The 27416-nt window shown below is 46.7% G+C and overlaps 1 protein-coding gene across 1 annotated transcript; it reads left to right on the top strand.

Moving 5' to 3' along the window:
- EIF2B5 (eukaryotic translation initiation factor 2B subunit epsilon) lies at positions 1 to 26523 on the top strand. Its single transcript, XM_035133626.3, has 16 exons — positions 1 to 192; positions 6695 to 6819; positions 7902 to 8087; positions 8215 to 8392; positions 10094 to 10174; positions 11400 to 11477; positions 11829 to 12141; positions 12853 to 12998; positions 13562 to 13700; positions 14643 to 14744; positions 16050 to 16157; positions 16379 to 16469; positions 18770 to 18893; positions 22987 to 23112; positions 24070 to 24180; positions 24658 to 26523. Exons 1-16 carry the CDS (start codon positions 28 to 30, stop codon positions 24721 to 24723), a joined length of 2139 nt encoding a protein of 712 aa, XP_034989517.3. The 5' UTR covers positions 1 to 27; the 3' UTR covers positions 24724 to 26523.
- Positions 26524 to 27416: the final 893 nt, after the last annotated feature.

The raw sequence follows: 27416 nt of genomic DNA, 5'->3' as shown, positions 1-27416 counted from the left end.
ACACGCCGCGAGCGAGAGCGAGGCGTGATGGCGGCCCGCGTCGGCGGTTCCTCCTCCGGGAAGCGTGGAGCCGGGTCCGGGGGCTCTCGCGGAGCCGAACCCCAAGAAGAGCCGCCGCCGCCTCTCCAGGCCGTGCTGGTCGCCGACAGTTTCAATCGCCGTTTCTGCCCCGTCTCCAAGGACCGTCCCCGGGTGAGGCGGCCAGGGATAGCGGCGTGGCCTTCCCTCCCTCGCGGATGCGCTGGGGCCTCCGGGCCGAAGCGAAGCGCCCGGAGCTTCTGCGTTGCTGAGGGTCGGTGTGTGGGGGTTTCCCAGGTTCGACCCTCAGAGGCATCTCCGGGCAGGTCTGGGAGAGACTCGCTGCCTGGTCAGCGCTGATAATACTGAGCTGAACGGACCAGCCTTTCTCAGCCTCGGGTGCCTTACACTAGAACCGTAGAGTTGGAAGGGATCCCGAGGGTCATCTACTTCAACCCCTTGCAAGGCACGGATCCTGGCTAAAAGATCCCTGACAGATGGCCACCCAACCTCCACATTAAAACCTCCAAGGAAGGAGATCTCTGGACTACAGCTGCCGGCACTTCTAGCCAGCAGCCAGGGAGGTTGGGAAAGCGCTGCTGGCATCTGTCTCAGGAAGGTTGCAGCGGCCACGGGGGCTGTAGAGACTGATGTGGGAGAGACATGTTTTGTTGCAGCTGGGGTGGATGAAGGCTTCAGGTTGTACTGCTGCAGGTGCACCGTGGCATTTCTTCTCTCTGCGATCCTCCTCTCTCGTTCCTCCACTGGTCACTGCTGTGGATGCATGCCCTGACTGGCTGTCTCCAGGCACTGCGACCATTTGCAAGGGATGTTGCCAGCCTTCATGTCACAAATGTAGACATCTTTGTAACGCAGAATTGTTTTGCCAACGGCCTTGGTCCCTGAAGCCAACTCAGCTCTGTGTTACAAAGATGTCTGCAAACGCTACATGAAGGATGGCAACACCAACCCTGCCGTGTGGGAATCCCTTGCAGATTATTGCAGTGCCTTGAGGTCTGGCTCGGCTTAAGGCAGCTTCCTATGTTGTTTGTGGAAGGGCTGCAGCTTGCGTCTGCTTTGGCTTGGTTCAGTCTTCAGTGTCATCTCCAGCTGAGTTGAGAGAAACTCCTGACTGAAATCCTGGAGAGCTGCTGCTGGCCAGTGTAGGCAGTGTTGAGCTGGGTAGACCCCAGTTGTCTGGCTCATTTTGGAGAAGAGCCGCAGCCCAGAGAGTAAAGTTGCAAGCAGAAGGTCCCAGGTCTGGTCCCTGGTGACATCTCCAGGTAGGGTTGGGAAAGGTTCCCTGTCTGAAACCCTAAAGACCCACTACCAATCACTGCAGACAATACTGAGCTAGGTGGACCAATAGTCTGACTTGGTGTAAGACAGCTTCCTATGTGTACCCTAGGAGTAAGCCCCATTGAATTCAATAGAGCTTCCCTGTGGTTGATCACAGTCTGGATTGTGCTGTCATTCAGTGGTTGAAATTCATCCCCCTTCCACACAACACTGATCTTTGCCCGTCTTTGGAAAAAGCTTCATCTCTCCTGTTGCATGACAGTTTGCTGTTAAAGCAGCAGAAATTATTTCATTTTTTTAATAAAAAAGAATGGCTGACTTTCAACTAAACAATTGCACAAGCCAAATGAGCCTCATGTGCAATGGAACTTTTGTCCTCCCCTGTCCCCATGCACACACCCCGTTGTCCCCAAATGTGCTGCAGAGGGTTAGGTTAGGGGAACCTCATAACAGATTTAGGGGGTGTATGGGGAGAAGAGGGGGAGAATGTTTTATTGCACAAGGAGAACTCCTAGCACTAACATAACATTTCCGTTAGTACTGTGTTGAATTCCATCCCTTGTGTCTTCCATTCTTGGAGAGATGACTTCCATTGTGTTTTTAGACTCCATTCATATCACACTCCTTTCTTAACTGATAGTTTTAAGAATCTCATTGTCGGGACATGTTTAAGATGCTCACCTCCAGCCTCTGAGCCCTGCACCCAGCGCTGTAAGCATTTTGTGCACACACAAATGCCAATGAAAAATCTCTTGTGTTGGGATGTTTTTGGGAGAATTTCTGAGGGCTGGAAATATGTTCTTTTTTCTGAAAGTGAGCCAGATTAAGTCATCTTCCACCTGTCAGAACATTAGCTTGCATCTTTTAAAGTAAGAATAGTCATGATCCCTTATATTCAGTGCAATAGAAGGGTTAGTACTAAGACTTAAACCTTTCTAGATATTGTCAGTTGATGGAGAAGGTAACTTCTCCGGGATAATTAATATTATCCTTGAACAACAGCATGCCTTCCACTGAAATTACCAGTTGTGGAAGATGTGTCATCCTTTGATCTTGTCTTTTATAAGAGCGGGGTGGGGGTTGGGATCCCAGTATTTAGGAAGCCCTTGCTGGTTGTTAAGCAGGCTTTGCTAGATAGTTTTTGTAGCAGCCAGCTTACCTGCACAGAGTTGATTGCTGGTGAGATTTATCAGTTTACAGCTGGCAAAACTTATTAAAAAGAGACACCTGTTATTGTGAGAATACCAGCCGAGTCCTGTCAAGAAAAGAGAATACTGTAATTCAGCTCTTGAGCAGATACTTTGGTAGGCTGGAGAATTCTCATGTTTTCTTACAAGAGGAGTCCACAGTGATTGCTACTGGTGGCTGGTAAAAATACTATCCAATTTTGAGGCACCTGCAGTCATCTGAGGAGTTATGTGCAGCACTTACTTGATTGCATGCTTGTTTTGGAATGAACACATGCCAACAGTTTGCTAAAACTGAACACATTGAACAGTTTCAGCAGAGTGCATGTTAAAGAACACACTGAGAACTTGGGACTCATTTCCAACAAGAAACTTTAAGTGAGGAATACCATATGCAGCAAGCTGGAGTGAATTGGTTAGATTCAAGTTGCTGCCAAGATTTTGTGGCACAATGGGAAGGGAACTGAACTAATTTTTTTTGCAAGGGATGATGGAGACAATAGCATTGCGCTTAAGAAACTCTCATAGATGAACTTGTAGGCTATGAGCAGGAATGGACAGAAGGGTGGCACAACTGAGAAGGCCCAGTTAAATATAGTTGCCCGTTTTAACTTGAGAAGCAGGAGCAGGATTCCCCCCCCCAATCTTTGATGTAAAGAACTTGTAGGCTATGAGCAGGAATGGACAGAAGGGTGGAACAACTGAGAAGGCCCAGTTAAATATAGTTGCCCGTTTTAACTTGAGAAGCAGGAGAAGGATTCCCCCCCCCAATCTTTGATGTAAAGGGAGAGTGTGTGGGCAGATGCATTTCTAAAAGTTACTGAGTCCAGAGGATTAAGAGTTTTTAACATTTAGCACTTTGAAGTTTTCCTGGAAGCTGTATGGTTCATTGAGAGCTGGCTTTCGGCAAATTCCACAAGCCAGACACCTAATGTATAGGCACTTGTGTACACCTCAGACATGCAGGTCCCCTTAGGTTTTAAAACTTTAATGTGGGACCCTACCATCAGTCACTAGTTTACAGGGAAGAAAAATAAACTGCAAATCCATGCTGTGGTTAATTAGGAAACAATCTGCACCCAGCAGCTTGAATGTTTAGCGTTCTGGCTGTTGGAGCTACTGTTGTCATGTGTGCCTGGAAACAATGTGTGCCATTGTGTAAGAAAGGAAAGATGGCTGATCAGTGTGATAAGAGAGCACTTTTATTACCTGAAATTTGAGGATGTGGCCATATGTCAAGAACCCTCTCACCACAAGGTAACAGCCAGGGGGAAAGGGAAATAGGAGGGATCAGGGATTATAACAGCCATAGTATGGCTGTGCTATCTCGTTTCCTGCACTTCCTGTGAATGAAAGGCTGAATTTGGGCTGAAACGAAATTACAGGCAGAGGTTTCTAGCAAAAGTTCTGTTGGTTCGCCTGTCTAGACTCTGTGGAATGGAGCCACCAGGCAGGGAATGTGTGGGAAGGCTGACTTGTTAATTGGTTTATACGCAGAAATGATTCAAACAGGTTTTATGTTGAGGAAAAATAAAACACATACCTGGACTGTGGTTAGTGAAAAAGGAACTCCACAGCAAGTATTTTGGAGGCTGTTTTGCTTTTTACCTTGCTGACGTAGAAGCTGGTGTCGTAATGTGTTGCTGTGAGGGCTTTGTGGCTTCGCTGGAGGCGAAAGAGGCAAAACCACCACACAAAACTGCATTGCTTCCCTGCATTGAATTGGCCAGCCAGTCTTGTAAGAAGAGTACTTTTACTACCTAAAATTTGAGGTTGTCTCAGCCTGGGAGGATGTGTAGCTTTTGTGTTGTCTGATGAACAACTTGGGTCCAGGGTACCCTAAGGATCGCCCAAGTCCTTATATCCCAGCTTGTTCACTGGGATAGTCTGGACTCTGGAGGAACGCTGTTCATTGTGCCCCCTGCTACAGAGGCCTTACTGGCCTCAAACAGAAGTCAGACACTTTTGCAGAAGTAAAATAAAAAAAATCCTTCAGTAGCACCTTAAAGACCAACTAAGTTTTTATTTTGGTATGAGCTTTCGTGTGCATGCACACTTCTTCAGATACCTGTAACCAGAACTTTTGCAGAAGAAATTCAGCAGGCACTCTCACTTTTGAAGACTTTCTCATGCCAACAGGCCTATGTAGCTGCTTGAAAGTTTCTTGTTTTTTGAGTGGCCAGTTGTTTTAATCATTGTTTTGCATGGTTGTTTTCCATTTTATCTTTGTACACCACCCTGATACTGTAGTAGATAAATGCCAGTATATAAATAAATGATGACCTTGGCAACTAGACATGCAATGTTTTTAATGTCTGATATTTTATTGTGTTTTTAATATTCTATTGGGAGCCGCCAAGGGTGGCAGGAGCAACCCAAGTTAGATGGGCAGCATATAAATACAATCATCATCTTGCCACTTATTTTGGGGGACTGGTTGAAGACAGAACGGGAACTATCCCTAAATTTATCACGAGCAGCTTGGTTTTAAGATTGACCAGGAGATAAAAGGATGTGATTTGCTGGCTGCTGCATCAGCAATAGGAGATAGCAGAGCATGACACAGCAGGAATTCATACCAGGCCGTGTGTTATTGGCTGTTAGTATGCTTTGTTGAAGAGTCAGGTTAAATGGAGCCTGCATGCAGAGATAAAAGCTTGTGGAACTTTAAAGTAGGAGAGCATACTTTGTGATGCAATCCTTTGCATTTCTAAGGTAAAGGTAAATGGACCCCTGACCATTAGGTCCAGTTGCGGACGACTCTGGGGTTGCAGCACTCATCTTGTTTTACTGGCTGAGGGAGCTGGCGTTTGCAGACAGCTTCCAGGTCATGTGGCCAGCATGACTAAGCCGCTTCTGGCGAACCAGAGCAGTGCACGGAAACGCTGTTTACCTTCACACCGGAGTGGTACCTATTTATCTACTTGCACTTTGACGTGCTTCCGAACTTCTAGGTTGGCAGGAGCAGGGACCAAGCAACAGGAGCTCACCCCGTCACGGGGATTCGAACCGCTGACCTTCTGATCGGCAAGCCTTAGACTCTCTGGTTTAACCCACAGCACCCCCCATGTCCCATTTTGCATTTCTACTTGGGTCCAATTCCCACCAAGTTACGTGGGAATGTGCTTAGTAAATGTGCCTAGATTTGCAGCCTTACAGAGCAATCCTAGGCATGTGTACTTGTGTTAATTGTCCCATTGTGTTAATTGGGGCTTACTTCCAGGAAAGTGTGCATAGGATTGCTGCCTTAATTTCTTTAATAGACCAACTAAGGCTGGTTAAATTAGTGGAGCCGAGACTGAAAAATAATGGAAAATTGGAGGCAATGGGTGAAGATGTACCCCAGTGCCTGGTTCAGTATAGCTGCTGCTGTGTTGTGATGCCTGTCACCTTCCTTTTACATGAGATGGAAGATGTGCTCATTTGGATGTCATGTTGGCTCTGTTGTATTGCTAGACTAAGGCATGAATATATTAAGATGGCCTATTGATAAAAGCTGCATCTCATTGTTAACTTAGCTTGTCATTTTAATATCTTCAGAATGGCACTCGTGGTGAGATTTGGTAACATACAGAATTTAAAATTTTAATTGGCCAATGCTAGAAGGAAGGTGGAATGGTGTGCAGGACTAAGTCCCCGAAGAACACAAAACTTTCAAACTCGGCAGTGCTGTTAAAGAGGATCAAAACATTATTCTAACAAGTTTCAGGGGCATGAATTCTATAAACCCAGGGTATGGGGTTGTTAATTTCAAAGTCAAATTACACAGTATGCTAAATGCATGATTGCGTTCAATATGTCTGGTGGGTTTTTTTTTTAAAAAAACCTAGTGGCTGTGGATTGGGACCATGCAGGGAGTGTCCCTGTCCTGGCCATCCCTGTCCAGATGAATATCACCCCTTGAAGTTTGGCATTGGGGAGAAGCCACTATTAGCACCAGTAGCAGCTTGGGGGCTGATTTTTGTCAGGTGTGCTGTGGGAGGGCGGGGGATTAACCCTCCTTGCTGTGGTCCTGATCCTATCTCCCCCCCCCCAATGGCTGCTATTTAAAAACAACAACACACAAACTGTTTCATTAAATACACTCACACACTGAACAAGACGTTAGGGTGTGTTCCTGCTAGCAGAATTATAGAATATAATGTATTCTAACTTTTTTGTGGAGACACTGACTTTTCTTTATCCTGTAGGCTCTGATTCCATTGGCAAATGTAGCCATGATAGATTATACCCTGGAATTCCTAACTGCAACCGGAGTGGAGGAAACCTTCGTCTTCTGCTGCTGGAAGTCAGCAGAGATCAAGGAACATTTGCTGTAAGAGCAGACACATTTTTGTTGCTTTTGGTCCTCCTTAGCTTTATCTTAGGGCAGCTATTCCTGCTGGTGGTGGGTGCATGGCTTTTGTAGGCCGGAGGTGGTCAGCCCCCATAACCTCTTGCTTCAAGTGGCATATAGGTTTGTGGCATCCAAGGGCAGATATGCTACAAGATGATGCTGTGCTTTGCTAGGAATTGGGCACCATGTATGAGTGTGTGCTAAGTGGTGGAACTGAGGCAGAGAGAGATCTTGGGGGGGAGAGGGAATGTTAGCAAGAGAGAAAATGGGATTTTAAACCTGCTCCTCTGCTTTCCTCAAAGTCTGTAGTACACACTCTTTATACAAACAGTAGGGTGACAGAATAGTTAAGATATCAAAGATGCCTAAAAATCAACTCATTCTTTCCAGCTTTTTCTTTGTTAGGTGAGACCCACATATGAGAGGTTTCCTGTAGATGGTGCCTTTTATACTTCGTACACAAGGCAATATCTGCTTTCCAGGATAATCTGGAATAGCTCCTGATCTCCAAATTTATAGTAGTGCTAATAAAGAATAATAAATGTGGGTTAAGCAGTTTTTAGCTTTATGCTCTGCTCAGGTGGACTCATTTGGTGATTTTGGTTTATAATGCTGTTGTTGTTTTTTAAGTATGTATGTCTTGGGATTTATATCACTCCTTATTCTGAATGCTTAGAATGACTAGTAGCATTTTAGTACTCTGTGTTTCTTTATAGCTCCCCCATGCATGGAGAAATCTTCTAGCTCGATCCTTTGCATTTTTATTATTAATTAAATTTATTAGATGCCTTCTCTCGCCACATGCTACTCAAGGCATCTTTACAGAAAACAAAAACGAAAGCGACAAGAAAAAACACACACTTATTTTCATTAAAACCAATGGGGGAGAGGGTGTTAGGGTTATTTCCTTGTTGCTCCCTGAAGACACTTCAAGCCATTTGATTTGTAATAGGGTTTTTGTTTCTTCTAATGCTAGAAAAAAAAAATCATGGAGTCATCATCTACTGTACGCAGTGTGCATCTTTCCCCTTTAATTCCATTCCATCTGCCTTCTTTGCCAGGAAATCTAAGTGGTGCCGTCCAGCCTCTCCAAATACTGTACGGTTTGTGACTTCAGACCTCTACCGCTCACTTGGTGATGTGCTGAGGGATGTTGATGCCAAGTCACTCGTTCGCTCTGACTTCATCCTTGTCTCTGGAGATGTGGTGTCCAATATTAACGTTTCCACAGCTTTGCAGGAGCACAGGTGGGTACCTGGGAGGAAGATGAAGCAGCCTTTCTTGATGAGATGGTCTCTGACTGTTTTCTCCTGGTCTGTGTCACTTAAATTGAAATCTCTCTTCCTTCACCTCACCCTGGCCACCTCTTTAAAGGCTACGGCGGAAGCTGGAGAAGAACGTGTCTGTGATGACAATGATTTTCAAGGAATCCACACCAGGTCACCGTTCCAGGTGCCAAGAGGATGACGTCATCCTTGCCATGGACAGCGCGACGAAGCAAGTGCTGCACTACCAGAGACCTCAAGGGCTGAAACGCTTCCGGTTCCCTACGGTGTGTTAATAGGGGAGCAATTGTCAGGAACCTGAGGATCAGATTGGACTAAACCAGGCATCCCCATACTGCGGCCCTCCAGATGTTTTGGCCTACAACTCCCATGATTCCTAGCTAAGAGGACCAGTGGTCAGGGATGATGGGAATTGTAGTCCAAAACATCTGGAGGGCTGAAGTCTGGGTATGTCTGGACTAAACAGTTGCGCGAGTGGGAGCCAGCGCAACGAGACCTGTTGGTGCAACAGGGCTCTCCCTTCCCAACTAGCTTTGAGGTGTTGGGGATTCATGTGGGGGAGGAGAGGAGAGAAATGCTTGCAGTGATGGAACAATCCTAATAATGTGACATTGAATTCCTCATCCAGTTACGTTCTTCTCTTGATAATTCTTCACTGGTTCCTTTCCAAGACCCGGGCTTGGGCTTGGGCTTGCTTTTGAGCACGGACAGTTCAGTGCACCTCCCGTCTTAAGATTATTTTGCAGGGTTGGTTGATGGTTGAATAAGAAAATGTTGTATGCATGCCTAAAACAGGAGTAGGGAACCTTGCGCCTGGCTGCAACCCACAGAGCCTTTGGGTTCTCCCCATCAAAGGAACAATTAGGCTCTGTCTCCATGGCCCGAGGCAGTGTGTCTTGGAATACCAGTTCAGACGGTTGGAAATCACAGTTGGGTAGAGTGCTGTTGCGTTCAGATAATGGGAGAAAGAAGGGGGGATGGAGAGGACAGAAGAGTTAGTTAAGAGAAGGGGAAGTTTAGATTATTATTATGATTTTATTATTTATTGAATGCTGTGGATGCTTGTGAATTGATGTCATTTTTGTTCCACTAGGGCAACTTGCTGCACCCTAGTTTCAGTTCTACACTTCTTGCTGTGAGGGAACACCACACGTTGCCTTGAAAGTGTAGAAAGTCTTAAACTAGGTGCCTGATCCCCACTTCCAGTTCAAATCCTAGGCAAGCTCATAACAACCGGGGAAAATGTCTTCGTCCCCAGCTTTGGTGGGACTCGTCCTAGACTGAGTTGGTGGTGTTTCAAGTCAAAGGATTTTGACAAAATTTGAAAGGACACTTCTGCCTGAAAACTTCAGAGCTGCTGGCTTTTGGAGCAGACAAAACTGGGCTCTCTTGGTGTGAAGCAATTAGAAGATGTGCAAGTTGCCTGTGTTTTCCTCTGTGAGCTCCTCCACCTAACTTGTGATACTGTCTGGAAACACTGGGAGGCTTATTGTTTTACATCTCATTTCACCCCACCAATGGGGTCGCAGGGAAGTGCTGCAGAGCTCTCTAGATTCCCTGTGTAGTGTTGTGAAAAACACACCAGCCATTCACGAACAGAAAACCACTGATTTTTAAAGAAATGTTAGCATTCTTTACCAGGAAACTTAGAAGAAAAGCAGGTAACGGTTATGCCATTAACATTCAAACATGCATTGATTAAAGTATTAAATGCTGAAAACGTATTGGAGTTTGCTCCTGATTTCAATTCTGTGTGCAGTTTCTGCAGGCACTAAATGTTTCTGCTGCAGGTGGTTTAGTCTGAGCTGGTTGCTGGGCTTGGTTCGTGTGACACCGTACACACATGGTCCATTCAGGGCACTGCTCCTGCCAGATTCTTGCTGTCGATTCTCTAGGTTAGCACGGAGAGATGTTGGTATCGAATTTGTTGTGCGAGGCTCACTAGGCCTTTGCTGTGTCCTTTTCAGAGCCTGTTCCAGGGCAATGTTGAAGAAGTACAAATACGACATGATTTGTTGGACTGCCACATCAGCATCTGCTCTCCACAGGTGGGTGTCAGAAGCAGACTCAGTGTTGCTGCTGGGGAGGCCTCCATCTCAGGTGTCACTCCATCTCAAGTTTGAGCAACGTTAAGGCAAAATGTGTTAGGTGGATGCTGAGGGCTGGCTGGTGTCTTCTGCTTAGGGAAATACCCTGTTTCCCCGAAAATAAGACATACCCATAAAATAAGCCGTAGCAGGATTTCTAAGCATTTGTGCAGTATAAGCCATCCCCCAAAATAAGACATAGTGATAAGGCGGAGTTCTGGAGGGCGTCAAGGAAGAGGCGAGGCTGGGTGCATAATTAAAAATGAGACATCCCCTGAAAATAAGCCATAGTGTGTCTTCTTGAGGAAAAATCAATATAAGACAGTGTCTTATTTTCGGGAAAACATGGTAGTTTATGCAGAAGGACTTCAGCCTAGAGGAACGACTGCTTTGCAGTGAAACAAGCTATATCTTCCATCCATCATTGCGTGGCCCTGAGTATTATGGGAGAGTGAGAAAAACGTTTCTCTCTGCTCTTTCCACACAATGTATGATTTTATACAACACTTGCCAAGCCCCCTCTTACTTGCCTTTTCTCTAAACTGGAAATCCCCCAAGGGTTGTCACCATAAGGCTATGGAAGTTAAGGCTGTCAGTGGCTACTGACCAAGATGGCTATGCTTTGCCTCCACTGATGGAGGCAGTGTGCCTTCTGAATGCCAGGTGCTGGGAGAGGCAGGTGGGGAGAGCATTGTGGCATTCATGCCCTGCTTGCTGGCTTCCTGGAAGCACCTGGTTGGCTGCTATGAGAACAGGATGCTGGATGAGATGGGCTGTTGGGCTGATCCAGTAGGCTCATAGGTTCTTAACCTTTTCTCATAAGGGAGTTGCTCCATCGCCTTGAGAATTTTGGTTGCCTATTTCTGAACTTTTTCCACTGGACAATATCCTATTTCAGGCGAGGCAGCCAGAAAGTATCTGGTATTTTAACAGTTGCACTTGTGGAAAGTCAGGTTATATAGGCAGTAAAAGCTGGCAGTTGCCCTGGCTTGGATGCATTGAATCTCTTTTGTGTTACACATAATATGTGTGTGTGTGTGTGTGTGTGTGTGTGTGTGTGTGTGTGTTAGAAATTCACTGCATTTTCTTCATCTTGATTCAAAGCTTTCTAAAGAGGATTATTTGGAGCTGTGACTTCCTGTTCTGGCTTTTTTGCCCTTATGTCTCTTCTCTTGTCTTCTCACAGGTGGCAGAGTTATTCACGGATAACTTTGATTATCAAACTCGGGATGACTTGGTGCGTGGGCTTCTAGTGAACGAAGAAGTAAGTTTGTGTGGTGGGAGGTTGCTTTGAGAGGACGAAGAGCCAGAGTGCTAACGTCAAGGACTGATGAAGGGGTTTGTTGGGTGGAGGAAGTAACAGGGAGCTGGGGGCCCTCAATCTTTAGTGTCATATTTGAGCAATGTTGGCAGATTGATGTCCCAGGCTGGTTGCTGAAGCACATCCATTGCCTTTTGACATCAGGAAGGCTCCTTCACACTACTCTTTATGGCAGCCACTTAAAACATTTTTCTCTGCACAAGCCTGTTCAGACACACTACATACATAATTTTATTTGTATGACCCTTGGGCACCCCTTCCAACTCTACAATTCTGTGGTTCTCCCTTCTCCAGGTCCTGGGCAACCAGATCCATATGCATGTAACATCCGAAGAGTATGGCGCCCCTGTGTCCAACTTGCTGATGTACGAGTCTGTGTCCTTTGACGTCCTGCAGCGCTGGGTTTACCCGTTGACTCCGGAGATGAACTTCACCGACGACAAGACACAGAGTTGCACGCATTCGCGGCACAACATCTACCGGGGGGCGGGGGTGAGCCTGGGCCACGGCAGTGTCTTGGAAGAGAACGTCCTCATTGGGCAAGGAACATCTGTTGGCAGGAAATGCTCCATAACCAACAGCGTTATTGGCCCCAACTGCAAAATAGGCAAGTTCTTCCCTAGGCAAGGGTGCACAGGCTGGTGAAGAAGTCCACACTGTTTTGTGGCTGAAGAAGCAGGAGTTCTGATAGAAGAAATGATAAATAGCCACCAAGAGACAAATGGGGAAGGTGAAGTTATGTTGGAAGGGGCAGAATTAATCCATCTCTGTCTCGGAATTGGTTCTGCTACTCAAGACAGTGTAGCATAGGCTTTGGCAATCTATTCTGGACTGCAAGCCGTCACAGCTGGGTTGGAGTGCATTGCATGGCCTGGGTTGGTTCAGGCTCATACTTCATGGGGTTGACCTATTGGGTTAAGCTTGAGTCTTTCTTCTTTTGCTCCTTGAGTTTGCTCTACATTAAATACCTGCTGCTACCTCTCGTCTTTGAGCGCCAGCTTCCCAACGCTGGGGACAGGCTCAGAGGTGTCACAGCATGCTAGGTTCTGCTCAGAACATGGAATGTGGCACCCAGCCTACCATCTGCAAGAGAAGGATGGGGGAGTGGGAGAGGTAGGAAATGGGGGAAGCTGCGACAAGGGAGAAGCAGGTAAAGGGAGGGCTAGGATGAGTCAGGGTATATATTGGCCATCCCAGGTTCTTGCACGGAGCGTCTGCAGGGTTAGCCAGCAGCATTGAGTGTTTCTGCTGCATGATGAGTAACTGTGTAGTGTAAGATGACAGTTCTGTTTCACGTCCTTTTGTTTGTGATTGGCAGGGGATGAGGTCATTTTGGACAGGGCGTTCCTGTGGAACGGCGTCCGTGTAGGGGACCATGTACGAATCCAACAGTCTGTAGTTTGCGATGAGGTTGAAGTGAAGAAGGGGGTAACCTTGAATCCTCGCTGCGTCCTCACTTCCCAGGTGAGTTCGAGAAGCTGCTGCTCTGCCCTTAGACTTTGGTTCCTTTGTGATATGTCACTAGACAGATTTCTGGCCCTTTGTCCCCAAGACGCCCCTTTCAGAATTAAAATTCTGGCTGATGACTTGCATCATTATTATTATTATTATTATTATTATTATTATTATTATTATTATTATTACCCCACCCATCTGACTAGGTTGCCCCAGCCACTCTGGGTGGCTTGATGAATGCCCTAGGCTAGACGCTGACCCAGCCTCTGCTGCCAATCTGAAATGGAGATAATGATGACCTGCTCTACAGGAGTCCTTGCGAGTAAAGATCACAAGGCATTTCGAGCAGCTGTCAGCTTTGCTTTAAAGCAAGAGTGTGATGGCCAATATGAGAATTGCTGGTGGCCTTGACCACTGACCCTTCCGCAGGCGCCTGGATTTGTTATTTGGACCATCTGCCTGTGTGAATGCTCTGGAATTCTGGGACTGGGGTTTGCAGGTGCTTTTCCCTCCTGGAGGAGTCAAAGCACCAGGTATTCCTGGCATAGATGGAAACATTGCTTCATTTCCAGGTGGTGGTGGGCCCTGACATGGTCCTCAAAGAAGGCACCGTCATCTCTCTGCATCCCACGGACGAAGAGGAGGAGGATGACGACCAGTTCAGTGATGATTCGGGTGTGAACAAAGAAGAGAGCAACGTGAAGCTAAAAGGTGTGTGAGCAATTCTGCCTGGAACTGCTGGCAAACAAAGTGTGGGGTCCCCTACCTCCCCCGCCCCCCGTGCCTTGTTTTCATGGTGGCTTTTACAGAGCCTTGTGCTTGTTCAGTTTGGAAAATTAGATAATTTGCAAGTATTGGTGCTTAAGCAAGTGGCCGAGAGACCTGTCCCTAGGGTAGCAGGGAGGAGATGCAGGAGAGGACAGATACTTCAGCTCCTTCTGTTAGGGTGGTGCAGAATTCAGCATATCAAGCTGATCTTAGGTTCAAATCCAAGCTCAGCCCTGGTTTTGCCAGCCTTAATTTCTGCATCTTGAAAATTGTAATTGGGGCTTAACTGCTGGAGAACATAAGAAGAAACTGCTGGACCAAGCAGGACCCAAGCACAAGAGCCATCTCCCCTCCTGTGGCTTCCAGCAACTGGTATTCAGAAGCGTTACTGCCTCTGACCATGGAGGTAGAGTGTTGCCGTCATGGCTAGTCGTCACAGATAGCCTTATCCTTCATGAATGCGCCTAATCTTTTAAATCCACCCAAGTTGGTAACCATCACTGCCTCCTGTGGGCCAAGAAGAAATAGCTTGAACCTTCTTAAAAGGGAGAGCCCACTGTTAACTCTGCGTTGTTAGTTGGTTCGTTTTTGATAACGTGGAAATAATCTGATGCTGTGTTTTAGAGAACGATTTGGAAAGAAAGATGACTGTCCGGGGAAGAGATACATATGGGGAAATAACCATGCTAAACATGTACAGTACCATTTTCAATATTGAACACAGGCTGCCAGCCTTGATCTACAGGTCATCATGCACTGTTTGGGCCACATGTATTGGGGGGTGGGGGTGGGAGTTATGTTGGCTGCCTCCTTTTCTTAACCCAGCCTGTTTCTTGAGAAGTGGTTAAAATCAAGCCAATGTTGCTTCCTTTTCCCCTACTCTAGGCTACAATATAGCAGACGTTGGTTCAGAGGGGAGAGGTTATCTCTGGAAAGCAGATGATGAGAATGATGTAGACCAAGTGGAGCAAAGGCACAGTCTTTGGGGTAAGAACAAATGGCACTCGGGCAAGGTGGGTTTGAACAGGCGCCTGTTGATGGAATGTCACAGCTGCTTGTCCCGTGCAGATGCCCTTGGAATGAACAGAAGCTGGGCAAGAAGGCAGAAGAGGCCACAGCTTCCCTTGTTGTTGTTGTTTAGTCGTTTAGTCGTGTCCGACTCTTCGTGACCCCATGGACCATAGCACGCCAGGCACTCCTGTCTTGCACTGCCTCCCGCAGTTTGGTCAAAACTTAGCTTCCCTTAGCATTGCAAATTATTGACTTGTTCCGTGTTCAGGCTTCCTCCATATGGCACAGCCAGATACAGGATTCTTATTCTTACTATTATATTTATATGTGTGTGTGTGAGAGAGTGAGTGTGTGTGAGTGAGTGTGAGTGAGTGTGAGAGTGAGAGAGAGAGTGAGACACGCGCGAGCACCCACCCACCCACCCACCCACCCCTTTTCCCCTGATGGGACTCAAGGCAGGGGTATCTTATTTTAGAGAGAAAAATAAGAACTGCTAAAAATATAGGGGGGGACTATTATTAAGGAGCACCCAAACACTGATGCATTTAAAACTATATACACATATAAAATCTATTAAAACCATACAAATAATCACAATAAAACAGCATGGCACCAGCCCTTTAATTGAAAGCAGTCAGTTCCCAAAAGCTGGTGGGAACAAGAAAGTCTTCACCTGCTAGTGGAAGAACAAGGGGGAAGCCAGTCTAGCTTCTCTAGGGAGGGAGTTCCAAAGACTGGGGGCAACCACTGAGAAGGCCTCCTAGGAACATGTCCTACTTGGGAGGCCATGCTGATGCCTTCCATAGGCAGGATCCTGCACTCCCGGGTGACAAGTTTCCTTTCCTAATACTTGCTGTGGTGTCCAAATATCAGCTGAGAGCATCTTGCAGTACATAGTCCTTGGGAGACTGAGCAAGGGTGGGGTGGGGTTCAGCACTGCGTTCTTCCAATTGTTCATCTCCACAAGCATTTCAGCTTGCCAGGTGGAATGATCCCCCCTCTCCTCCCCACATGCGCTGTTCCTGAGGTTCTCCCGATGCCTCCAGAGCCAATTCCAGGGGTGTGGAGGGAGGCGAGGGAGGGGGAAACCTTGTTGTGCAAGTATAAGTCCTTGCTCAGGGTTTGTGCTCAAGGGGAATCCTGTCCTTTAAAAAGCCATTCTTGAGTGGCTTCATAGCTTTGCAAAAACACCCAGCAGGTGGATTATCATCCTCTGGGCTGGGCCGTAGAAATGGCGAAGGGGTTCCGCAGCCGGTCACTTTCTCTTTCCATCTTCAATAGGTCCCATTTTAAATGCAGAAGAAGAAAGTGAGTCAAAAAGCGATATGAGCCTGGGGTCTGAAGGAGCAGACAGCCGGACAGCTTCTCCTCTGTTGGATGATATTAAAGGTAAGAGCCATTTGGCTTTCAAGGTAAGGAGTTAGCTCTGCGTGCATCCTCTTCCCTGTTGTGTACTGTGTAGAAAACCGCTTGTGCAATAAAAAGAATCCAAGTTTGGCCACTGGACTTTGCAGATTTGGGAACTGATGTCTCTTGCTACTGGCTCTTTCCCAGGGAGTGCTGGTGTTTGCTGCTTCTGATCTAACAATCTGCTGTTTCCTTGGCTGCAGTTTTCCAGAATGAGGTGCTGGGTACCCTGCAGAGGGGCGAAGAGGAAAACATCTCCTGTGACAACCTGGTTCTGGAGATCAACTCTCTCAAGTATGACAATCTCTCCCCCCCCCCCTACATTTGGAACTTGCAGGAGGTTGTTGTTTGAGGGTGGTCTTCTCAGTCCCCCAGTCCACAGACAGGACAATTATGCAGAGCCACAGTTGCATGTATGAGGCCCACGGTTACATGTACAAAGCTCTATTTTGTGTCAATTTTATTTTTGAACAGCAGGAGATAAAGCAGAATTCAGGTCAATGCCCTGTTCTGTTCCTCTTGCATCTCAGGCTTCTTTCTAAAGCCAGTCACAGAAGCAGGCAGGATGAGGAAGAGGATGCTCTGACCAGGCGTGTCTGTATTTTCCCTGTCTTTCCACCTCTTCCACGATAGCAGAGACATTTTGGGTGGTTGCAGTGCTAAACCTCTGAGTTAGGAAACCTCTCTAGGCTGGGCTTTTGGTGCTCCAGATGTTTTTGGACTCTCTTTCCAGTCATCCCTGACCATTGACCATGCTGCCTGGGGCTAGTGGGGCTTTGAGTCCAACAACATCCATCCCTGCTCTAGGATTGTCTGCTACAGGATCCTTTCCCACTCTGTAACCTTACGCCTACGGAGGATAAGGCTATGCTCTGCCTCCACGGTCAGAGGCAGGATGCCTTTGAGCACCAGCTGCTGGGAACTGCAGGAGGGATGCAGAGATGGATGCTGGAGTAGGTGGATCATTGACCTGATCCAGGCTCCTCTAACATTGATGTTCAAGAGCTGCCCCCTGTTTGAGAACCACTGAAGCAAAGAATCTGACGCATCTTCATGTTCTCCTCTGGGGTCTTCTGTGAACAAGTGCATGGGCTCTACTGCTGAGCTGCAGGGCCTAACTCCCAGATGCCTCTGCGATAGCTCAGTGGGTATAGCAAGAGACTTTTAATCTTAGGGTCGTGGGTTCAAGCCCCACAATGGGTGAAAGATTCTTGCATTGCAGGGGGTTGGACTGGATGACCCCCGGGGTCCCTTCCAACTCTGTGATTCTATGATTACAGTCATACCTCGGGTTACAGCCACTTCAGATTGTGTGTTTTTGGGTTGCGCTCCGCGCCAAACCCGAAAGTACTGGAACAGGTTACTTCCAGGTATTGGCGTGCACTAAAGTGCACTTTGCACATATGCAGAAGTGCAGAATTGCGACCTGCGCATGCGCAGATGCAGGTTGCGAATGTGCCTCCCGCACGGATCATGTTTGCAACCCGAGCGTCCACTGTATTAACATTTATAGTGTGAGTTACAGTATGAGTTTCTTTACTGCTAATAGTAGTAGGCGTACTAGTAGTAATAAATCAACTGAGAACATAACCTGTGAACTTCTTGTCAAATTGGCACGTTATGGTACTTTTTTCAGCATGCTATTTATATAAGATTATTTTTGTGGCAGTAAAGTTCTGGTCGTGGGCTTTGCTGGCACTCTTAAATATTTAGGGCTGGGTCTGGAAACTGGGTCTGGAAACTGGGGACTGTGTGCTGAGCATGCAGTAGCACAGAGCAGATAAAGATTGTTAAAAACAAAGCAGTGAATAGAAAGGTTTTTTTTTTCAAATGACAGCTATGTTAACACAGAATCTTAATATAAGCATGATAGCCGTGAAGTGAATCTCTAAACTAGATCAGTGCCTCTACCAAAGACGTACTGATAGTCTGCCTACCAAACACAAGGTATTTCATTTTCTCCTGATGAAAATAAGTTGCTCAATTCTCTCCAGTAGCTCTCTGACCTTGCTTCCACCCTCCAGTCATGGGAATTTCATTTTTGCCTGCTAATTTGTTTTTGTGAGGGGAAGGCAGGGCTAGGCAAAGGCAGAAAGGAGCAGCCCTGAGAAGAGGGGAGGAGAAGAAAATATAAAACTACCATGAGTGCTGGCTGTAAGAAAGAGCCTATATGGCAAAATTTCAAAGATGTTATCTTTGTAAGTAAAAAAAATGGAAGCATGTAAAATATGCAGAGGTGCCAGGTCTGGTTGGAATGAAAAGTGTAAACAATAAGAAGAACAGGAAAACCACCCTACTTAGTTGTAAATGAAAAGCACATGGTCAGACTTCCGCCATTGTTTTAAAAATGTCAGACAAAGGATCACAGCAGGGAACTCTTTAAAATCCCTTAATTTTATTTGGATATTTTTCCTTGCTCATTTGAGCCAGCCCACCCTGCAATGCTACACAAGTAATTACAGAGTGTTGTTGAAAGCACACTGCATTTTCTTTAAGCAGTGCATATTGGTAGTGGGTAGCAGATCAGATAGGGGAGATTTATGAGTTCCCCCTCCATGTCCCATAATACCTTGCTATCTCTCTTCCCCCTTCAGATATGCCTATAATATTGGCCTGAAAGAGGTGATGGAGGTGCTCAGCAAAGTGGTTCTGGAGTTCCCACTGCAGCAGCTGAATGCGGAAAAGGACCCTCAACATTACTGCACGCTGGTAGTCCCGGTGAGTTTCCCTGCTCTCTTGCTTGATGCAGTGTCTGTCTTTAGTTCTTCAGGAACTCCCCTCTGTGTTTGGAGAAAGGGCAGGATTTGCTGTTCCAGAGACACAGGTCTGAACCAGCTGCCTCTGATGAGACACTGCTAGATTCTCCCTGGGCAATTGTTTCCTGTATTGGATTTTGTGAACTAAAAGCATTATCTGCAGAGAAAGTGTTCACTGTGTTTGCAATTTCCTGCTCATCTGTGGCCTGGAAAGCTTATTATCTATCTATCTTTATTTTTTTAAAAAAAATACTTCTTAAGCACCCTTCACCAAAAGGGCAGCATACAAAAGTGTAAATAAAATCAATTCACGCATCATATATTAAAAGCAAACAAAGCAAGCATAAGAAAATCCGACAAGTCAAAATCCCTAATCTAGCTGCATCTTTTCGTTCTTGCTTCCCCCTCCCCTTTCCTCTGCCATGGTGCAGCTCCCTCTTAAACACTTTAATAGTTTTCTTTCTTGTAAGTATACTCCTCTTTCTTGTAAGTATAAAATAGTAAGAAGCTGTTAACAGGCTCTGGCCGAAGTGCTATACTTAGTGGGGCTGTCTTGCTGCTTCCAGAGTGTTAATTAAATGGTGCAGGAGAGGATTGGCCAGGAATGCAAAGGGCTTCCTGCCTTTCATCCTTTCTCCTGTTCCTGGCAGTCTGTGCTGATAATCCTTGCAGTGCCCTGACTTGTCTCAGGCGAGCGCAGATGCAGTTTCAGGAAGGCTTCTTAAGCAAGGGGTGCATTCGACAACTAGCCTCCCTCAGAGGATACTAGGGGGGCTCCACTGGAGCCCAACTTCCAGGTGAAACTCGGAAAATTAGAATATCATCGAAAAGTGCATTTATTTCAGTAACGCAAGTTAAAAGGTGAAACCAATATATGAGATAGATGCATGACATGCAAAGCAAGATATGTCAAGCCTTTATTTGTTGCCATTGTAATTATTTGTCGTTAGGCGGGTCAATTACAAATGGAATAGCGATGTTTATTTTTGTTTTATTGTAACTATTTGTTTTATTACTGTGGAATTTCCAAAAGAAAGCATGTGTAAAAATTAAAAGAAAAATAAACAATAATAAGTTGCATTACTGAAATAAATGCACTTTTCGATGGTATTCTAATTTTCTGAGTTTCACCTGTAATTGCTCCTTTCTTCCACTCCTGCTGTTGTGTCACAGGAAGTTGCCTGGTGCACTCTTGCTCAGAATCGTCTACACCAGAAGTGGGAAACCTTTTAAAAAGAGGATTGGACAAATTCATGGAGGAGAGGGTTTTCGGTGGCTACTAGCCATAATGGCTGTGCTCTGCCTCCACATTTGAAGGCAGCAATGCTGCTGAGTAACAGCTGCTGGAAACCACAGGAGGGGAGAGGGCTGTTGTGCTTGCATCCTGCTTGCAAGGCATCTGGCTGGCCTGTGTGTGAGAACAGGATGCTGGACTAGATGGGCCATTGGCCTGATCCACCAAGGCCACCTGTCATGGATGTTTTAGCTGAGATTCCTGCATTGCAGGGAGTTGGACTAGATGACCCCTGGGGTCCCTTGCAACTCTACAATTCTATGATTCTGTGTTCTTAGTGGGCTTGTTTGTTTGTTTTTCATCCTGAGGGCCCTATTTCCTCATGGACAACCTTCCTGGGGCCACCTGCACGTTGCAGGTAGGGCAACGGATGTGGCTCTTTGTGTAGTGGGCTATAGGTCATCCATGCAAAAAACATTGTTTTCTGCAGAGGCATCTCTCTCCATCCAGGCATTAACACAGCTGAAGCACATATCGCAGCCAGACAAAAGAACTGGAAGAGTTTTCAGGCTGCAGCCCACTAGGTGAAGACCAGTGTTCTAGGCTGAGATACATTGCTTTGGGTTGGAATCTGTCCCTTCCATTGAAGGCTCTCCTCTCCTCCTGCACCACCCTCCCTTTTCTCCAGTCCTCTGGGGCAAATCTAGGGAAGGTGTTTGGGTGGCTGCAAGAGGGAAGGGAAACTGGGCAGAAACTACCTCCTTTCCTGTTCCATGGACAGAAGCCTCTGCTGGATTAGAGAGCCTTCTGTCAACAGACAGACCCTGCTGGATCCAATCCAGTGCTTTTCATAATGAATATTGCAGGTTTTTTTTCTGTCGGCTTAATGTTTTCCATATTTAACTGGTTTTGGTTTAGTCCTTGCATGTTGCCTTGGGTGCTTACAACATGTGAAACATAAGTAAATTAATTCTCTCTCTCTCTCTCTCTCTCTCTCTCTTTTTAAATGGCTTTTTCATGGTACATGCAAAACTTGCCTTTCATTCATGTTATGTGGAGGGCTTTGCCAGGATGTCACTCTTGAGTGTAAACAAAGCTTGCAAATTAATTCTGAGTTTCCATGCCATGCGAGCTGACCCCCAAATTAACTACACACACACACACACACACACACACACACACACTAGATACAGCCCCCGCCCCTCGCATCTTTATTTTAATTTACGGAATAAATAAGAATCCGCTACATTATCAATATACTTTTTAGAAAATCAACCCAATTTTCAGAACAAATGGAAATTTCATGGTTTTTACAAGCCCTCTGTTAATAAGCAAGCAGCTCTGGTCCTTGCGAGAATGTGAGCTATTAGTGGGAATGCTGACTGCCTTTAGAGCAAGTTTTTGGCTCCCCAGCTCCCATATTTTCTGACCATTGGCCATTCTGGCTTCAGCTGATGGGAGTTGTAGTCCAAGAACTTCTGGGTGGGCTTTGAGCGCGCACAGATAATGCACATAGTTATAATGGATAATGTGAAAGGAGTTTAATTTATTTTGGCTTCCCCCAAATCTGCAACTTGTAACCGGTTGCTGTGGAGCAAAATCAACAGAAGGGCTAAGCCTCAAGTACAAGTGATTCTTGTTTCTTTGCAAGCTGTAATAAATTCCCATAATGCTGCCGTGTATGTGATGGAGCTGCGTTGTAAGGCCCTCAACCATCCTGAACTGCCAAGCAGGGACAATGCACCATCTCAAATTGCACGCGTTTTAATTAGTATCACATGCAGATGTTGCTACAGGTGCTAATAAAGCATCCTGTCATTGTGTTGTCAGCTCTTAAGGCCTTGTTTTTCAAACATCTGGAAAGGGGGTTGCACTCGATGACCCTTGGGGGCCCTTCCAGCTCTACAATTCTATCATTCTATGACAGGCATCCTCCAACTGCGGCCCTCCAGATGTTTTGGCCTACAACTCCCGTGATCCCTAGCTAACAGGACCAGTGGTCAGGGATGATGGGAATTGTAGTCCAAAACATCTGGAGGGCCGAAGTTTGGGGATGCCTGTTCTATGACTCCAGGAAGGAGCTAGCTCTAAATGTGTTTAATGTGAGTGATGGCTAAGGTAATTTAGCCTTAAAGCAGACTTTGCCAACCCCGGGGAGTATCAACTTGGAGGGTACCAGGCGGTCAAGGGTTGCCTTATTGTTTTCCATTAATTTATGTCATCTTTTCTCAAACTTGGGCCCCAAGCTTTTATTGGACTACAACTCCCAACATCCCAGACCACTGGTCCCGGTAGTGAGGAATGAAGGGAGCTGCAGTCCAGCAGCAACAGGGGACCCAATATTGAGAAAGGCTTATTTCGACAATGTCAGGGTCAAATTCTCTAGTGATCAGATGATCAACAAAGGAAGACTTGTACTGAATCAGGGCATTGGCCCATCCATTGGCCGGTAGTGGCTCTCCAGGGTTTTGGGCTGAACTCCTTCCCATACCTACCTGGTGATCCTTGGGATTGACCCCGGGACCTTATGCATGCTCTGCCTGTGCTCTGCCACTGAGTTATGGCCCTCCCCATATATATTTGTATGACATAATGCATTGTTTCTCAAAACTTGGATCTCCAGCTGCTTTTGGACTACAACTCCCATCATCCCTGACCACTGGTCTTGCTAGCTAGGGATGATGGGAATTGTAGTCAAGAAAAACAACAGCTGGAGACCCAAGTTTGGGAAACACTGATGGAATGGCACGTCTGTATATGATACCTCTGTCTAAGTGGTCACCACTTTGTCTCTCTTCTGCCCACTTTCCCCCTCTAACAGTTGCTGAAGAACTGGGCTCCAGTCTTCAAGAACTACATAAAGCGGGCGTCAGATCACTTGGATGCCTTGCACGCTATCGAGGAGTTCTTCCTGGAGCATGAAAACCTATGCATGTCCATGGCCAAAGTGAGTTTTATGCCAATGGGAAGGGTGTGTGTGTGTGAGAGAGAGAGAGAGAGAGAGAGAGCTTGTTCTTTCCAATGTGTCTGCCTGAATTATGCCTTGTTTTCTGCACCAGCACTTAGAGTTGTCCCTTATCAGGAAGGGAAGGGTTCATGTGCCTGTCAGCAGGAGTTGATTAAGAAGCTGCTTTCCGATCGTTGAAAGGGACTTGTTTGTGCAGCCAACACGGTTGGCACACAACACAGTACTGTGTGCCTCTTGTTAAAGGCAAATGTCCAAGACGCACAAACTCCAAATGCCTGCTGTGTAGCAAGAAGATGCTAACCCTCGGATCAGATCCCAGTTTAGAAAGCAAGTTTTTGCAAAGGCTCAGAAGCCTAAGCTACTACAAGTCTCTTGCATCACCTGCACTGCTGAGACTGCCAGGGACCTTGGAGGGAGCATGTGCCTCTTGACCAAACGTTCCTCTTTTACCAGGCCTTCAGCTGATTAATATTCCAGTGTGTTTTAAATGTGTTTGTGGGAAGGGGGGGGTAATAATTTTGGTGTCTTTGTTTTAACTATCTTGTATTTTATTCTGTGAGCCACCCTGAGATCTTGTGAAGAAGGAACATTTTTGCCTGGTGCCTAAAGATATATAATGAAGGTGCCAGGCAGACATAACTGGGGTGGTGGGGCTGCATTGTACTGGTTTGACTTTTGTCACCAGCTGTTTTCCATGCAAGCCTCAGGAGGAGAAGGTTTTTATTTAAAGGTGCTGGCATTTCTATGAAGCCTCAGGAACTGAAAGAGGGCTGTGTGAGCCTTGCCTGCTCTGCACAGTTCCCTTTCCTCAGCCTCCTCATCTTGCATCCCAGGGCCCCTGACACTGGTTTGCTGTGCCCTTTTGGCCCCCGGGTAAGCACCTGATCCAGAATAAACTGCCCACTTCATCTTAAGTGCCCAGGGCTCTTGTTGCAGGTCTTGATGACTTTCTACCAGCTGGAAATCTTGGCAGAAGAGATGATTCTCTCCTGGTTTTCTCAACGGGACACAACGGATAAAGGCAGGCAGCTTCGTAAAAACCAGCGGGTGAGTCTCCAGGGTGAGAGGAAGCTTTTATCGGCAGCTGTGTTGACTCTGTTGAGACCAGCAAGTGCACACATGGCACCTTTTGGCAGTGTCTCTCCAGGGTTTCAGGCCAAGGGAACTGCCAGCCCTACCTGGGGATGGGGGAATGAACCAAGGACCTTCTGTGTACATAACAGGTGCTCTACTGCTGAGCTCCAGCCCTTTTAAGCGGGGTAACATTCAATAATGTGCCGACACACCCCTGCTGGAGCCTGAAGTGGTACAGGCCGCTCTACCACCTCATTCTGTACCTGTAAGCCCCATGCAGTGTGTGGTAAACCAAGGATGAAGTGAGCAAACTTCTGTGTACATGTGGATCAGCCTATACAAGTGAGCTCAGTTGGTCTCGAAAATGTCTGAAGCTGTTGGTGTTCCACTGGGGAGTTGCCTTTGCCGATTTCGTCACGTCCTGTTACAGCTTCTTCTTTGCTCCCTCAGCTTCAGAAGTTTATCCAGTGGCTAGAGGAGGCCGAAGAGGAGTCGTCCGAAGAGGAGCAGAACTGACCTGGCAGCCTCTCTCAGAAAGAGATGCCCCCTCGCCCTGCTTCCAAGAGGGAGAGGGCCGCAGTGCCAGACTTTGCCTGGCGAAGTGGCGGAGCGAGCAAGAGCGAGACCCGGTGCATGGCGTGTACGTGGGGGACCTGAAAATCAAAGCTGACTGACAATCCCATTGCTGTTTATGTACTTAGCATCTACCCCTGAAAAGGCACCGCACGCAGGACAATGAGAGAGCAGTCAGAAGGAAAAGCCAGAGCTGTGTAAAGTTAAAAGATTTTTCTGAGACATATATGTGTGAGGGTGCGTGTATGTATGTGTGTATACAAACACACAAACATGTATGTGTATACACACAAACATCTATGGTGCTGTATAAGGAAGCTGTCCACTGGGACGGGGGCTTTGCTGCTGCTGGAGGTGGTGACAGAGGCAGATTTCCATGTCAGCCTTATCCCTTGGGGGCTTTGAGCCACTTCGGATTTGCGTAGAAGGCAGTCCCGTAAGACCAAATTCCCCAGGAGCCCCTGACTTTGCTGCACGTGCTGCACTTGCAGCGGGTGTCCCTCTAGTTTCCTTGATGGGGACAGCTGGTAAAGCAACATGAGGCAGGAAGAGAGTTCAGCAGCCCAAAGTCAGGGCTGATACCTGAAGCCTCTGCTGCAGATGGAGGTGGAGCTGTTCCTGGATCCGGGTGAGATTCAGAAGAGAGGTGGCTTGGCTTCCTTTTTAGCTTGGAGGTCAACTTGGCAACGCAGCCTTTGCCAGAATCACGGAGCCTTTTCTGTTTCAACTTCTGTTCATACAAAACGGGGAAACGTTCACCTACCTCACCAGGAGTTCATTCATAAATGAAAAATCTGTAGCAAGCAAGTGCTGTTCTTACGCCCCTGATAGTGGGGGCCTTTTGTCTGCGTCAAGCCTGCTTACTGACCAATCTTAACCCTTTGGATCTGGAACAGCAGATCCACGCCCAGCTGCAGTGGAACAGATGTGCTTGGTATCTTACCAAGACGCTGCTGGAGTCTGTCCTCTGCAGCTTTTGACAAAGGTCGCTTCAGAACCCTTTGGGAGTTCTGTTTTGGCCCCTGGGGACACTCACTCGGCATAGATGCAAGTTAGGTCAACCACACATGCTCCACATAATTCTAGAGATTTTCCAGCCATGCTTTATATAGGGCATAACCAAGATGGTTCCTTCTAGATGTTGTGGGACTAGAACTCCCATCAGCCCCAGCCACCGTGACCAGTGATCAAGGATGGCTAGCCCTGTTTTATATAAGAAGCACTTACGTTTCCTCTTAAATGCTGACATCAGAAGGCCTGTGGTTCTGGGTTTGGCATAGGAGTGTGTGGTAGCACGTTCTCCCTGCCCTGGCACCATTCTCATAATTCACAGAGTCCTCAAGCAGCCACCTTCTCTTGAGTTGCAGGTCAGCATCCATCCTTCTGCTAAAAGGGAACGGGAGGCACAGTAGGCACTTACCTGTGTCTAGCAGTCAGTCTGACTTGTTGATCTTGTTCCTTCCGGGAAAGGGCTGCAGTCTTCTCTAGATGAAGGGAGTCCAAGCTTTGCCAGTCTGGAGGTGGCTGTAACCATTGGTGCTGCTGTGCCATGCAGGCACATTTAGACTGCCAGAAGCCTCTGGGGGAGCATTGCCTGCTGGGATGGAAGCTCTTGAACATTGGCGGTGGTGTTGGGCTCCTCGTCGCTACATCCTCTTGTAAATGTCGGGAAAGACGACGTGCTTTTTCTGTGTCTGCCAATATTTAATTTGGGGAGTAATTAAACATCCCTTCTGCAAAGAATGTTGTCTGTTCTGTAATATGTCAGCATCTACGCAAAAGTCTCGGGTAGGCCTCATTGGCCTGAGGCTCACAGGTAACCCCACATACAAAAATTCTCTTAAATCCCCTTTACATGTTGCTCAATTGATGTGGTTGCCATAGCTCCTGCAACAATATGTACCTGGAATGAGTTCTACCCGTGTGGTTCACTTTCTTGTTATGTTTACGAACCGCACAAATGATGTCTGGACCCTTGGGAGGCCTGCCACTAATGCATGGTTTGCAAATGTGTTAGGAAGCCAAACTAGGCAAGTGGAAGCCGTTCTACCTCTCCATACCTGCATGGAGGGGGAACGAACAACCACAGAGGTAGTGGCAAATGTAGCAATTAAAGGCATGTCAAGTGGGGAGCTTAATGTCCATTCCTTGTTTTGTGTGCTGAACAGGAGTTCCAAAATCCTTGTCGTGATTGGATTCTAGTGAGTGACTTAGCAGGGATTTTAAGTGGATTAATGCTTTTTCAATTAAGAGATACATGGCCATTCTAAGAAATCAGAGAGAGAAATACTAGCAGCTCTCTCTCTCTCTCTCTCTCTCTCTCTCTCTCTCTCTCTCTCTCTCTCTCTCTCTCTCTCTCTCTCTCTCCCTCCCTCCCTCCCTCCCTCCCTCCCTCCCTCCCTCCCTCCCACACTGTTGAAAATGGGCACTCCAGCATTGATAATCCAATTAACATGTGTTTTTAAAAACAACACCTTTGTCCCAGTTCAGGAGTGATTGGATTGCACTTCCCTGATGAACTGTAATCCAGTGATTTCACTGGATTATTTCCCGAGATAGCAAATCGTAGCAGAATGCGATGCACACATCTTACTTTTCCTATTGATAAAATTTACCTCTCATTATTAATATTAACC

This window comes from Zootoca vivipara, chromosome 5 (assembly GCF_965207765.1).
Source record: "Zootoca vivipara chromosome 5, rZooViv2.hap1.1, whole genome shotgun sequence".
Lineage (NCBI taxonomy): Eukaryota > Metazoa > Chordata > Lepidosauria > Squamata > Lacertidae > Zootoca > Zootoca vivipara.
Note: the sequence above shows the minus strand (reverse complement) of the source record. Positions and strands in the feature narration are given on the sequence as shown.